Consider the following 15,939-nt stretch of genomic DNA (forward strand, 5'->3'; position numbering starts at 1 on the left):
TGAGAAAAACAGACTTACAGATAACAGAGAACAAACTGGTGATTGCCAGATGGGAGGGAGTATGGAAGACTGAGTGAAAAAAGAGAAGGAATGAAGGAGTATAAATTGGTAGTTAAAAGTCACAGGGATGTAGAGTACAGCATAGAGAATATAGTCAATAATATTAAAATAACTATGTATAGTGCCAGGTGGGTACTACTAGACTAATCGGGGGAGTCACTTCGTAAATTATATAAATGTCTAACCACGTACTGTACACGTGAAACTTTATAATACCGAATGTCAACAGATTTCAAGTGGGAAATGAGGCAGAAATATTACCTCCCAGGTGTTTTAATACTCTCCCTTCTCACTTCTAATATCTACTATACTTAGGAATTTAATCAATACTTTTCAAATTTTTAAAATTTCATTAAGTATGCACATTCCTCAATAAACTCAAAAACATCCACTGGTTCCCCATGACCAGTAAAATAAAGTTCAAATATGTCAACCGACTGTTCAAGGTCTAAGCCCCACTCTCCCTATGCACATTAACCTGTTAAGACATCAGAAATCTCAGCTTAAGCTAGGGAACTGTAATTGCTGCCTCCTGAAGGTCTTGACTTCAAGCCTTCATTACCTCATGTCTGTTTCCCTTCTAAAATGCCTCCCCTTTCCTCTCTGCCTATACGGCAACACTACACTGTTTAGGGCACTGGTTCCTCACCCTTTTTTCCTTCAATCTAATAACCTTATAAAACCTCACCCTTTTTTCCTTCAATCTAATAACCTTATAAAACTCAGACGAAAGCTATAGGCCTGCTTCCCATATAAACACATATGAAACTCTGCATATAATTTCAGGGATTCACAGATCTCCTCTGAAGCCATTAACCTCAGTTAAAACCTTTTCTATGAGAGCACAGCTGCAGACATGCTGTTTGCAAAAGGCCTGACATATATGCCCACTTCTTGAAACTTGTAAATTCAGAGAGAGATTACCCTTAGTTTACAGAGGTTAAGAAAATAAGGAATGGCTCTGTGGAAAAAGCAGAGATTGAGTTGAGTCCTGAAGGACAGACAGGATTTATACACACAGCTTTTGAAGGGCATTCCAGCAGTAGGAATGTGAGAGAGCAGAGAAGTGCACTGAGTATATACAGAAACTAGTTGATGTACGAGTTCTGTCATTAACTGCGAGCATATGGAGCACTTAGCCCACTGTATTACAGTTATCTGTTGATGGATCTATTTCTCCCACTAGCTAAGCATCTAGCATCAGACCGCGGTCGTAAACTGTAAAATATGCTCATTGACTGAATGTTAAAAGGTGAAGCAACAGGTTGGATACAAGAAAGCTTGTGATATCACAAGATTTTAGAACTCATGAATATTAACCGACATATTAAAATATATTATCCCAATATTTTCATTAGAGCAGTTCCTGTTAGGACCATGCCAATACTGTTATCTTAGTTTCTACAATTACTTATACTTTACGAAATTGCTCTGCCTTATAATAGTCTGTAGTCAGTCAACGCTCAAAATTCATACTGATTTCATATGTAGCTCATGTGAATTGATGTACTTAGAAACAATTTTTTTTAAGTGTTTGGAAAAATACATACAATATGCTTAGAAGAATGAGAACAATTTATAAGATATTTGGTCACGGTACACTTTTCATTTCTATTTTGACAAAAAGCAATTTATAAATGAGATGCTATAGCTTGATTGTAATTGTCAGTATTTGAAAATACTGATTGATGAGTCTGCAGAATTCACATGTGGAAAAAAAAAAGCATCAAATTATTTTTATGAGAACTACTGAAGGTAAGAGTCCTTCATCCATTGTTTAACAAAGAAAAAGAACTTGGCCAGAAGAAACAGAACTTAAAAACAAACGTCCTAGACAGCCAGCGTCCCCACGTGGCTTCCTAGCTACACATCCCAACAGACCACTTACCGTTGGGATCGAAGTGGTGCAGCTGACCCTTCTGAGCCGTCTCTGCATCAGGTCATGCTCCATACTGTTAACTTCAGCCTTCAACCGCTCTAGGACCTCTTTCTCATGTTTCAATTGCTTTGCTAACCTCTCCATCCTTGCTCGCTGATGTAACAGCAAGGCTATAGCATTACAGATAAAGTTATTGCAGAGAATAACATTGAACAAGTAACCAGAAAATTTCTATACTCATTGCTAATCAGTATAAAATCCCTGTCATCCAACTTGAGTTGGCATTTACTGTCTAATGCTATTCTGCCTCTATATCTGCTTTAATTTAGCTCTTGTAACTGCTGCCGAAATGACATCATTCTATCCATCCCTCTTGTTCTGTTGTCCTTAGTTTCCCTAAGATTCTTTTTAACTATATCTGCCTGTTTCTAACAGGTTCAACGCAAGGCATATTCAATTACAATCGTAATTACCTCCCTTCTTAGATACTAAAAGAGCACTAAATTCTCAGATATCCTGAAACAATCTGAACAGACTTTGAAAAAACTATTCTCCTTTATATTTAGTTTGTTGTAACAATGTTCTTCATTACCGATCTCACTTTTTATGATGACATTTATAAAAGTAAACCAGTAATGACCTGAAGGATATGATATTTATAAAGTAATGTATAAGTAATTTATATCCTTCAGGCCATCTTCTTCAGAAAAGATTCTAGTTTTCTCACCTAGATGAACTTTAGTCCACCATGTATGAATCTCTTTCCCACTCTGTACTTTGTATTTTTCATTCCAATTTTAGTATATGTGCTGCCGAAGCGAGCATTGTACTTTGTATTTTTTGACACTTTCATTTATATTTTTCCCCCAATAAATGTTCTTCCTTAAAAAATATGTCTTATTAGGTCACTATTACATGCTTACATTTTCATATTTTAAAAGAAAGTCTATAGATGACTCTCAAGTACTGACCCTATTCTTAATGGCAATAACTAAACAGCTAATATAAATTATTTTAAATGAGAGCCACCCCACTACAAAGATTAAATGTCATAAAAGGGCTAAAATTACCTTGGGTATAGGCATAGTCATCTGATCCAGAACTGGAACTCCTCTGATATCTATGGCTTCCCTTTTCTCCCCCAGAACCTGGTATCACTGAAATGGGCTGAATAGGTTCTGGGGCTGCAGAACGTTCTTCTTGGTCCACTAAATTTAAAAGATTTTCAGCCATTGCTCGGCCTACGGTAATTTTAAAAACTGTAGTTGGGTTTGGTATCACCAGAGGAGACGGTGATGGAGCGCATGAAGGTCCAGTTGGCTGTGTATAAGTAATATACACAGGATTAACACTAAATGGAGGTTTTGGTTGACCGGATAGCCCTCTTGAAGGAGAATTTGAAGGTGGAGTGGTGGCTGTGTACAGTGAGTGCTGATTCCGTGGAGACGGCTGATTACTGATAGGTGAAGGACTCCTATTAATTGCTGTCCCAGGTCTTTGAGAGGGTTCGACTGTAATTTCTATCTTCTTCATGGATCCTTTGGGTAAGCTAGATGTTGTGTATGGGAGATAGGCTACTGAATGGCTTCCCTGTGTCTGATAGAGAGGTCCTTGTTGATATAGATGGGGTGGAGTAGTTGAAGGGCTAGGTGGCATGAAGACGTGGGAACTCGGGTGGCCCAACTGGCAAGGCTGCATTTGATGCTGTGGAGAGCTGAAGGGTGAAGGACATTGAGAAGGAGGTGGCGAATGGTAAGCAGGTTGAGGGATCTGTTGTTGTTTGGGAGAATACTGAGAAGGTTGATAGCTCTGTTGATGTGTATAAATAGGTAAAGGACGTTGGCTATAATGAGGCACTGGGCCCTGTGGTGAGGACTGCCATGACGTATTCTGAGGAGTTTGTCTTCCTGATGAACTCTGAGATGTTGGTCTAATATAAATAGAACCAGGAGACCCATAGAGATTACTTGGAATTTGTGGAAGAATTTGTAAAGCTCTTGGTATAGTCTGTCCCGAAGGGAGGTTTTGGGATACTGTAACAGTAATTGGATTTGTACTATACCGAGGTATGTGCATGTATGAAGGAGGTGGCGGCTGTGGTGGTGAAGGCCCTTGCATAACAGAAGGATTCATTCCCGTTTGCATGGAAGATGGCTGTTGAGGTGGCTGTGAAGGAGGAGTAGCTGCACTTCTGTTCTGTTCATTCATAAAAAATGGATTGTAGTTGGGAGTAGCAGCCACAATAGCTGGAGCTGAGTGTGGTTCCTGAACTAAACATATCAGCTGTTTCCCTGCTGCATGCTGTGGATCGATATGTCCATCACTTGAGCTATGTACCAGTGTTCGGCCACCATTAAGTTGTGCTCCATCTCCTAGGTGGTAGCTACCAGGAGAATGGATACCCAGGTTAATATGCAAAAGGCGATTTCTATTCATCCTGTTGTCATCTGGACTATGGTATTCCATATACAAGTATTTGCAACTCTCCTGGGAAAGGGCTCGGCAACAGGCTTCAAGATTATTGTTATTCTAGGGGAGGAAATGGTAAAATAACGTTAGCAAAATGGAAGTCAAGCTTTGCCAGTTTTGTGCAAATATGACTGTCATATTGTCATAGAATAAGCAGAGAACACAGTATTTTAAACACAAAAAGCTTCGTGGTCATCTATCCTGAAAAGGAGGTATCTCCAGTGATTCATATTATTTTACAGACATTTAGCTCACATGACTAGTACTACTGCTACTGCTACTGCTACAGAAATGTACAGTACCTACTAATGAACATTGTGACTCAACCCCAACTTTTCTGACTCCAAATCCAGGACTCATTTTATACTTGTTGCATCTCAACAAATTAAAATGTTGGGTTAATCTTGGATTCACCACAATTGCTGCAATATACAAGTATAAGTAATAGCCATCATTAACATTTAAACTGATAAACATGAAAATAACCATGCTTTAGTTTTCAAAAGGCACTGAAACCACAAAAGCAGAAAAAAATTATATTAGAATTCCTAGTCAAAACAATAAAAATTCTAAAGCAGCCTTCACTTTTACACTATATAACTTCAACTGTCTATCATTATGAAAGATGAAGCTAAACAAGTTTAAAAAGTCTATGATTGCATGACTTTGCCAAAGTTACAGTAATATAACATAAAAGCAGGTCTAGAATGCCTTAATGAAATTCATTCACTCTCCTACAGCCTCAAGTTGTCACCCTACAAAAGGTAGGCTTGGTAAACTTTCAAAATCATTTAAGAATTTGAATTTTTGAGTTCTACACACACAAAAAGATAAATTGGCAGTAATCAAACTAATAACAGGTTCATTCTTTTAAAAATTACAAAATATAAGGTAGTTTTCCATTAAAATACAGAATTCAGAACTATTTTATTAGCCTAAAAACACTATTGGTCATCGTCTTTGAAATCACCTATTAAATTTAATTATCCTGACCTCTATAGTTCATAAATATACATACAGATGTGCACATACGTACACATGACCATATTTTTATTTTATTATATTTATTTTAAGGAAAAGTACATTTTATATAAAAAAGAAACACTACACTTCTGTGGAGAGGCAAATAAAGTTAAACCTAAAACAGGACATACAGTGCCACAGTTTTATAGATGGGAGAACTATTAGGGTTCATCCACTCCAACACAAATCAGATAAGGAAAGAGATGCCTGGGAAGTGATGTGGCTTGACAACAAGCACTTAACTAGTTAACTAGAGAGCTGTCTAGATTCTTGGTCTCCTGCCTTCCAGTGCTCTTTCCATCACAATAGGAATTTCAAGGGAGAGGATGTTAAGCCAAAAGTACATTACCATACTGAAAGCTTTAGGAAGTAAAAGAAGATTCGGTCAAGCAAACATCTGCAAAATGAATTCTCAGGAATTTAAAGAATGGGCATTATCAAAACTCCATAGATAACTTTTATCCTTTTCCTTATATAAAATTTTTGATACTCAAATAATTTAAAAATACTTTAAGCCACAGAAACAGAAATTTAAGAAGAAAATAATCAGAACTCAAATTTGTTTTTTTCTTATCTTTCTTGGAAATCATGCTGATCAAGGGAGAGAAGTTAGATATTAAACAAATTTGCCAACTAGAAAATGTCACTGATGGAAAAAAATAGTATCTCCTTCAAGTGTTTTATAAACCTATGGATTAAGGAAAGAAAACTAGTGAGTTTTATTTGAAACCTAGACCTTTTGGAAGATAGTTGACTAGGTAAAAGCAGGGTTCGTCTCCCAGGACCACATTGAAATTACAACCAAATTATAAAATAATTACCTGAAGTGGAGAATCACCTGAAGTCCAGCTAATCATAACACCTACATCTGATAATATTTGAAACCTAAAGCAGTCATGGACACGTTACTCTTTGACATTTTTATTAATGATCCTGAAATTTCATGTTTTCTACACTGAATTAGGTAGCCTAATTAGCATTGTTGCAAAAAAGATCCAAATTCAAAATGATAAAAAATTGGATTCGTCAGCCTATTTGAAATACGTCTACAGGAACAAGGTGAGTAAATTTTCCTAAGAAAAATTTTAAACCACAAATAATAAGACATTTAAGATTATCTTTACAGAAGTGTTTTTAAATACCACCAGAATAGATTCAAATGTCAATCTGACCTGCTAATGTCTTAAAAAGAAAAAAAAAAAGATTAAAAATTCATCAGACAGTAAATTTGAAAAATACTTAAAGAAATCGAAATTGTTTAAGGAGGCCAGAATTTTTAGGAAGACATTTATGAACATGAACACTTGAAAAAAACCAAGACAAAAAAAACATCATACTCCTAAAGAGTAAACCTGCAGAGAGGCTGTAAAACTTTTCTATGAAATGTAAACTACTGAGTCTTATATTTTAATGCAAACAGAGAAACCTGCCAGACCCAGTAGGTGGTAAGTTCCATACCAATAAACTCTTAATCCCAGAGGAACAAAATAAAAAACTAAGGACAGTGTAAGTTATCAACAAATGTTCATTGAGTTGAATTTACAGTTCCATTCATTCAGTTTAGTGAGATGAAGATACTAAGCCATGAAAAAAATACAGGTCATAAATAAAATAAAAAAGGTCAGAGGTAGGTGGGGCTGGCCTTAGGATAAGTGAAGAAGGTGACTGCTAGGAAGTGATTTTACACCAGAGCTTCTTATGGCTGGTTTTACTCCAGTGGGCAGAAATTCAGATCAGCAATGTGTGTTAGAAAAAAAGACAAACTATAACACTAAAATCATAAGCCCAAAGGACTAGACCTAGTAGAAGAGCTTGCAAACGAAGGAAGCACCTCTGGTACCACTTTTGTTCTGTGAGTCTCTCTACTTGTAATGAACCTCAACTGTATATAGGCTTAGGCTATATCTTGAGCTGGTCACACTGCAGTAAAGAGGAGACTGCGTATTATGCAGTAAGGTAGAGTTTGAACTGATTGTGTGAGGAGGTCCAGGAGGCCAGGACAGAAGTGCTGCTCCCAAAAGTCAACTAAATAGGGAAATGCTTTAACTCCACACACACCAAGATTCCATGAAGGATGATGCAAAAGTCAATAAAGGGCGGGCTAGGCCTATTTCTGTTGCTCCTTGAGTGGGAAGATACATTCTCTATAAGAGATGATTTATTTCAATAGAAGATAACTAAAGAAATATAAATAAAGTGGCCTTTTACTTAAAATTAGACATGTATACATAGTAAGCATTTACTAAGTAGAAAATCAGTAAGAAAGGGAGTGGACTCTACAAACTTTTAAAAATAGGCTCTAAAGTATACAATCTAAGAAGTTATAGTGATAAATTTGAGATTCAAAATTCAAATTCCAAGGATTTAGGGACTGATGACACACCCAAAACAATTTAAGTGAAATGTGAGAATTTTTCCCCCTTTTTGCTACATTTACTTTTTTCTCTAAATCAGTGGTTCTCCAGAGGGTAGATTTCACCTTCCATGGGACATTAGGCACTGTCTGGAAATATTTTTAGCTGTCACAAGTGTGGAGATGCTATTGGCATCTAGTGGGTGGAGGCCAAGGATACTGCTAAACACCCTATAATGCACAAAGCAGACCTCCACACAACAAATTATCCAGCCCAAAATGTTGACAGCACCAAGGTTGAGAAATCCTGCTCTAAACATCACCCTTTCCCTCATACACAAGAAAATTTAACCGAGTTCTAATTATCACAACACAAAGCCAGATCTAATAAGGAAAACTGTAAGTTAATTTAGTATCAGTGTGATCGGTGGATAATCTACCTGTAACATGCACTGAGACACCACACCCTCTGGAATTTCAGGGAAACGTTGTCGGAGGTCATGGAGAACCTGCATGTCAAGCTGTGGACTGCTATGCGCCATGCCAGAGCAAATGGTGGTCAAGTTTCTCTTAGGAAATGGATGCTAACCGGCCTTCCAATAGTAATAATCTTCCAACACCACAGTCATTTTCTATTAAAAGAAATTAAAGTATGGTTAAATTTAATTACATATTTCACTTGATTCAAACAGAAACTATTACTCTATTAAAATGGAGAGATCTAAAATAAGAATACCCAATTCCAAAGTTGGAAAATTGACAAATTCAACTTAACCAGACTTTTCTGATATAATATAGCCAATCACCAGTTTAGAAATAAACAAAAAAAACTTCAGTTTTATTTTAGTGCTTAAAAAAATAAACCACCAGATTAAAAATACAGAGTATTATTATTTACAACCATTTTTTTCTAGCCTTGAGAAATTCTACTTATGTATAATCACTCATGTTTTCCCAAGGTTGTCACATCACTACTCTAAAGCAGAGCAATTACTTTGATGTCCAATAATAAAATAAAGAAACAAGGACTTGATAACAACACCAATAAAAGCACACTTGTCCTGTTTGTCTTTACATTCTCCCCATACTCTGGAGCCAAAAGGTTTTAATTTGAAGTCTGAGTATAGGAAACCCAATGTCTAAATGAAACAACTGGGCAAACCAAAAGGGAAATGTAGAATCCTTTGTTTTCAAAGATGCTGGTGGACCATCACTAGCCAGATCTGCCTACCTAGGTTTTTAGTTCTGATGCCATTGGCACAGGTGCTAAGATGGCAGGATGTGGGAGTACAGTTTGAGCAGAGGAAACTGTTTGAGCAGTGGAAACTGATCCCCAATCTTACTAGCACTAATCGAGTTAAGTACTCATGTAAATAAGGCAACTAGTGCAGTATAATTAATGAAATCATAAATCAACTGACAGCATCAAGGGTTTATTAACCAATCCACTTTTTGATCCACATCTCCCATTTTTTAAAAGGGGGGAAAAACAGCATATTACCATACCATCTCATAATATTTTTGCTGTGTTTACTCACTATATGGTCAAATATTTTTAGGAATGAGAAGCAAATACCCACATCTTCACAGGATTTGTGGAAACCACGATTATTAGATACAGGTGTAAAGCACACTTAGAAGGGAGGGTCATATTTCTTGCAAATAGGTCCCAGAACTTTAAATCATATCATTACTTGGGGCAACATAGAGTACAGAGACTATTTTTAAAATAAAAGGCATTTAAGGAAAATACTGAATTACTTCCTCTGGTTTCTAATTAAGCACATAAATAAATACCATGCAATCTCTAATTTGACTTTTATATAGACACAGAATTTCATTTTGCATGCAATCTGCTGACTTTTTACTGGGCGTCTAGCTGTCTCTTTTTCCTTTCGAGCCAACATTGCCAAGAATTACGTATTCTGCATCTACAGGGTGGCCACAGAGCCCCTATGTATAAAGCTCTGCTTAACCACAGGGAAAAAGAGCTATTAGGGGCTTCTGTAATGACTTCCAACCATCAACACAGAAGATGTCTAAGGAACATGAGGGAAAAGTAAAATGTGGGTCAAGAATACAGATAACTTCCAATGTGGACATATATGGGCCTTCAGGCTACCCTGTACTATTCTGCTCCCCACAGTTCATTCCTCAGTCTGTTCTATCTGGCTCATCTCAGTGTTCCACAGAAACATTCTCTGCTGCTAAATCCAGATGATATATCTTCTGGATATATGCCCTATGCCCCTTGACCTCTGAAGCATCTGACACTACTAATTGTTGCTTCCTTTTTTTCAGCCTCTGTGACATCATACTAGCTTCATTTCTTCCCATCTCTTTTCACATTGTTTCCCTGGGTTTTGCCCTAAACTGCCTCTTCTCATTTTACTTTATTTTGCCCAGTGATCACACCCATTACTAAGGTTTCAATAACAGTTAAAGGCTGATGATTCCCAAACTGGTATCTTAAACATCATACTCTCTCCAAGACTCCAGACACAGCTAACTGCATACTACATACACAGCACCATATGGATATGCCCGAATATATCAGTATGTCCAAAAAGGAGCTCCTTATCACAACCCTTCCCCAAATGCTCTGTTCTCTTCGTGAATATGACCACTCAGTTAACAAAACTAGAAACCAGGGTGTGATCCCTGACTTCCCATTCTTGCACAACCAACTAAACATTGTGCAAACAAGGGGGTCATGGTTTGCACCCGGGTTCTGCCATTTAGTAGTCTCTAAGAAAATCTTTACCTCTGAAGCTTTATCTGTAAAACAAAAATAATAATAGGGTAGAAGAATTTAAATGGCAGTCATAAGTCAGGAAGCATTAGTTACTATTATTCAGGGCATGTCTAAATATTGTTCTCTTCAGCTTCCTGCAGCTCTCCCTGCCTGTCTTGCCTTTCTTCATGTCACAGCCAGATTGTTTTCTAAGATGCAAATCTGATCATATTTCCTATACTCTGTATCCCAACCAAAGAGAGCCATGTGTGATCCTGTGCATGGGTGTCCTGTGCCACCTTTACTCGGGGCATTAGCCCATGATCTTCTATTTGCCAGAGACACTTTTCTATCTTCCTCCCTCCTCCCTGCTTCTCTCAATATTGATCCCAGATAGATCCCATATATATCGGTATTGGTGGGACCTCCTACTGACACCAGCACCATCCCACCTTAGTCCTACTGCCATGTCTCTCCTCCTATATTGGGCTAGAGGGCCCTCTGCGATGCTACCACAGGAAAACCAAACACGTTATACTTAAGCCACCTGTGTATCTTAAGATCTCTCATACAAAACTATATAGTTCTATCTGGAATGTGCTGTTACGCCAGAGTGAGGAAGTATTCAAAAAATGATGGGAGCTTGTCATAAGGACCTGTAAGTCAGCTTGAGGAGGCTCCTACTGGCCAAATCTGTGCCAATTTGAGCACCAAAATAATTAAGGACACTAATGAATTATAGGCCTGTAGAAAAGAGGAACTCATGAGTCCATATCAATAATAATTAAATACACATATACATAAATGGAGAAAGGAGGACTTTTGCTCATAGTAGAATCCAACTAGTAAACATGCAGGGAGTGCTGGAGCTGGAAAAATCATCATTTTGCAGCCATTATCCAGACTGCTCAAGTTAAGAATCAATGGATGTTAAATCAAGGGGGAAATCTAAATTAAGAACAGGATATATAGATGATCTTAAAGTGTCTCTCCGTCTACAGCCATGTCACCCTAAACGTGCCCGATCTCATCTGATCTCGGAAGCTAAGCAGGTTCGGGCCTGGTTAGTACTTGGATGGGAGACTACCTAAAAAAACCAAGGGCGGTAGGCATTAAAAAAAAAAAAAAAGTTTCAAGGGGGAAAATTTTAACTATATTGTGGATAAATCGAACACTGTGACTGTGATCAAAATTAACATCACCAATGAGGGGCAGATGTACACCTCCAAATGTGATACCCTGAGAACATATTGCTTTATAGTATTCCAGTCAGGAATGCATAACCTGAAACTAAACATGAAGAAATAGACAAACCCAAAGTGAGAAATGTTCTGTTAAAAAAAAAAAAAAAGCAGGGGGTGGGGATGAGATGACTTCTTAAAAATGCCAATGCCATAAAAGACTAAGGCTGAAAAAATATGGATTAAAGTAGAGCCAGGACAACTAAAACCTAGACTGGATCCTATATTAAATGGGAAAAACATTATAAAAGAAATGAATGAGTCAACTGACAAAGCTAAAATGTGGATGGTACATTAGGAAAGTATTCTCTATCAATGTTAAAATGTATTGAATTTACTAAGTTTACTGACTTGAGAACTGTGCTGTGGTTATGTGAGAATATCCCTATTTTTAGGAATCTGGCAATGAAGCATTTAGGGGTAAAGGGCATGATGCACGTAACTTACTCCCAAATGATTCAGGGAAAAAATATATATCATGAACATACATGTGCATAGAGAGAAGCAACAAACTGCAAAGCAAATGGGGAAAAAATGTTAAGAATAGGTGAATCTGGGTAAAGGGTATACAGTGTTCTTTCTACTTTTTTTATTCTTGCAACAGAATTTTGCAAACTCTCTAAGTTTGGAATTACTTCCAAATAAAATGTCAAAACGAAAAGCAAACAGAAAGCCTATAGTTCTATTAGGGGCTATGCCTTGTTCAGCACATTTCCAGAGCCTGACCTAGTACCTGCTCAGATGTTTGTTAAATAACAAAGAATCAGTTTTACTGTACTAAAACGAACTAGCTAATAAAATAAAATATATGTGTATATATATAGATGAACCATACCCCCTATCCCCTGCACACTTTTATTGGGCAGGCAGGGATCACCCATGTGGAACGATTTGTGAATGCTTAGGGAAAAAGAAAAACAGGTTAGGCTACTCAATCAATGGGTATATTTTTCTAGTTTGCCCCTTTAAAAACACCCAAATCTGAAATGCTGAGAATCTACCAGATTAACAATCTGGGCTTTAATTTAAAATGTGAAAACTCCTTAGTGTTCATTTAACTTTTTATCTGAAGCAGAGTTTGAATTATCTACCTTTTCGACCAAAACAAACACGATCTGCCATTTTACTAGTCACGGGAGTCCTAACAAGATGAGTTACCTTGCCAGAACACTCAAGCTCTAAGGCAGCACTGCCCAATAAAAATTCAAGTCACTTAAACTGTTCTAGTAGCCACAATAAGAAAGGTTAGAAAAAGGTGAAATTTTAACATATTTCATTTAACCCAATATATTAAAAATACTATTGTTTCAACATACAATCAATATAAACATCATTTACCCCAATATTCCTCAGTAACTTTCCTGAGGTCATAAAGCTCTCAGTTGCAGAGCTGGAACTCAAAACCCGTGTGTGTGATTCTAAAATATGTGCTTCTTCTACTATGTTCTGCATAAGTATATGTGCTGACCGATACAAATTTTATGAAAATGGAAAATTTTTGTCACAAAGAAACCTTTCAGTTCTGACCAAATGCTTTATTTTCTGATTAATATCCTACATATAATATACCCTTGTGGTATGCATGTTCCTAAATTTAAAAGGAAATTACAAAATGCTTCAGATTTGTGTATGTATCTCAAGCAAATTTTTCCAGTATCTTGCAACCAACTTTTATAAGAATATTTACTTTGTTGGGTATTATGTAAATTGTTTAATGTGCTATTATTTAATCCTATGAGATGGGTACTCATATTATAGATGAGAAAAGTTACTTATCCAAGGACATATGAGTGACACATAAATAACATGCAATCAATATGAAAATCATTTATAAGCTAGTATATTTCTTCTCAATTCAGACTGGCCACATTTCAACGGCTCAGCAGCCACCTGTAGTTTGCTGTGACTACCTTACTGGACAACATAGCTCTAAGGCTTCAGGATTTTTATTTAGATGACAGGCTAAGACCTAAGTCAAACTCCTAGATTCCCTAATTCAATATCTCCTTTGAGAGCACACAATTAATTACCTAGGCGAAGGGCCTAGCACAGACTCGGTGTTCAAGGAATATTTTGTTAGGTGAAATGAAAAAAAGTGAAATTCATTTAATTTAATGATAAGAATGACATTAGCTAAACAAACCTGCTTGTATTTACAGAAATGGTAACAGGAAATGATTTTTCTGTACTTGCAGGTCTAACCATATTCAGAAACACTCGATGACTATTTATTCATCATCAAGAGCTTCTGAAGCACCCAAAGACTTAACTCAAGCTTTCCTACTGGCTTCAAAGAATAGTTTTATTCATTTCGCAACCATAATTTCAAGTCTTTAAAATATAAAGTGATACAGTTGCCTTTTTATGAGAAGGAAGAAAAAGGGACAAGGGTCAACAACAACAAACATTTCCGTTGTCAAGAGCTTGGGCTCTGCATACTTCAGAGCTCTTAGGAGCAACTAGCTCTCAGCTAGCTTTGTCAACCTTAAGACCATCGGGTGCTACCTAGGCCAAAGTTACCATTAATGTTATCACTATTAGTATCAGCTACCATTTACTGAACCACCAATGCCCTGAAAGGTAGCTATGAAGGAGAATGGGCATATAGCAGAATTGTGACTCAAATAACAAGCCTGCCTTCTCCAAAGTCTGTGTTCTTTCCACTATGTCATTGGCAGGTATCAAGGACATTCTCAATAGAGTGATGATGTGTGCCCTTCTTTGGGTGGGAGAAAAAAAGGCAGCAAACTCCCAACAGTTTATCATCCAAATAGGGGGTTACAGGTATGTGGGAGGTGGAAGACTGAGAAGGGAGGAATGAATCCTTGCACAAATAGCTGTTTTAAGACATACAAAGCAGCAGAGCTAAAAGGAAGAAATTGCCGTTTAAAAAACCGGTTACGAATACTTGCCTTTGAACAAACATTAAAAAGCATCTTTAAAATTGAAGCCAAGAACTTACACACCCACAAAGATGGCTACCATCTGAAAAGGTTGATAGTAGATCTACTTTTCACTATGAGTAGGACTCTGAATTGATTAAAAGATGTCTTCTCCTTAAGGGATTATGTATGTAATCTTAATAGTGGTTAGCAGTCGGCCCTGTACATTCACTCACATAAGCACTAACTGGCGTGGAAAATCATTTAGTATTTCACAATGTGTAACACTCTCAAATTTAATTTCTCAGTGATTATAAAACGTTAAAATACTTCTTTTAAAAAAGCAATTTCCTTTCTGTTCACTAGGAGGTTGAGCTAACAGATACTTTACAAATAAAAAATATTCCAGCCAATTTAAGATGAGCCAGTCTCCCTAAAATACACTTAAAAGTTTTACAGTAAAGTACTACATAGTATTTTGTATTTGATCCCACAGAATACAACTAAAATGAGGCACTGTTATATAGTATTTGGATATGATGCAACTCAAAACACAATCTATTCCTGTCCATATACAGTTGACCCTTGAATTACACAGGTTTGAATTGTGCAAGGCCACTTACGCAGATTTTTTTCAATAAACATACAGTTGGCCTTCCATATCCCCGGGTTTTACATCTGCAAATTCAACCAACTGCGATTCAAAAAACTGTTTGTTTGTTTGTTTGTTTATCTTTCTTTGACTGGGAATGTGGACTGTATGCACTGTTCAATGCCATTTTATATAAGAGACTAAGCATCTGCAGATTTTGGTATCTGGGGGAGGGGTCCCTGGAACCAATCCCCCAAAGATACTGAAGGACAACTGCTGCAATTAAGTTTTTGGAGAGTCAAAAGTTATACACAGATATTCGACTTCATGGGGGTTGGCATCCCTAAACCCCTGTGTTGTTCAAAGGTCAATTGTATATCAATGTATGCAACAACTATGCAAAATACACATGGACTTTGGGGTATAATGGGACGCTAGTTTTTTATACAATGATAAAGTGATGAGTGATGATTTGACACATTAAAATCAGGCAGAGGACTCAAGCAGAATCAGAATTGTACTGGCTAGGCTAGGATGTGACCAAACTCCTCAGACACCTTTGAAACACCCCCACTAAAGCACAGATGGCCACAGCTGTGGATTGTGGAGCTGTGTTGGCAGTAACCCTAGATCAAGAAAGAACAGTGAAGGCATAAATCACAGTTCTGAAGCCACAAAAACCAGGTTCTGTAGGGTAAAAGGCAGG

The 15,939-nt window shown here is 37.1% G+C and overlaps 1 protein-coding gene and 1 pseudogene across 12 annotated transcripts in view; one reads left to right on the forward strand and one right to left on the reverse strand.

The window, feature by feature from the left end:
• Positions 1–15,939, reverse strand: part of TAB3 (TGF-beta activated kinase 1 (MAP3K7) binding protein 3) — a 54,647-nt gene that overhangs the window by 16,716 nt on the left and 21,992 nt on the right. For all 12 annotated transcript variants that reach the window (XR_001517498.2, XM_015594384.2, XM_015594381.2 and 9 more), the window contains 3 exons: positions 8,225–8,416; positions 3,010–4,468; positions 1,949–2,109 (listed from right to left, as the gene is read on the reverse strand). Coding sequence is in view for 11 of the 12 variants with exons in the window: in XM_015594384.2 (XP_015449870.1) it covers positions 1,949–2,109; positions 3,010–4,468; positions 8,225–8,326 (1,722 nt within the window). In the remaining variant the exon portion in view is untranslated. The remainder of the gene's footprint in view (positions 1–1,948; positions 2,110–3,009; positions 4,469–8,224; positions 8,417–15,939) is intronic.
• LOC112484956 lies at positions 11,512–11,630 on the forward strand (annotated as a pseudogene).

This window comes from Pteropus alecto, unplaced genomic scaffold (genome assembly GCF_000325575.1).
Source record: "Pteropus alecto unplaced genomic scaffold, ASM32557v1 scaffold248, whole genome shotgun sequence".
Lineage (NCBI taxonomy): Eukaryota > Metazoa > Chordata > Mammalia > Chiroptera > Pteropodidae > Pteropus > Pteropus alecto.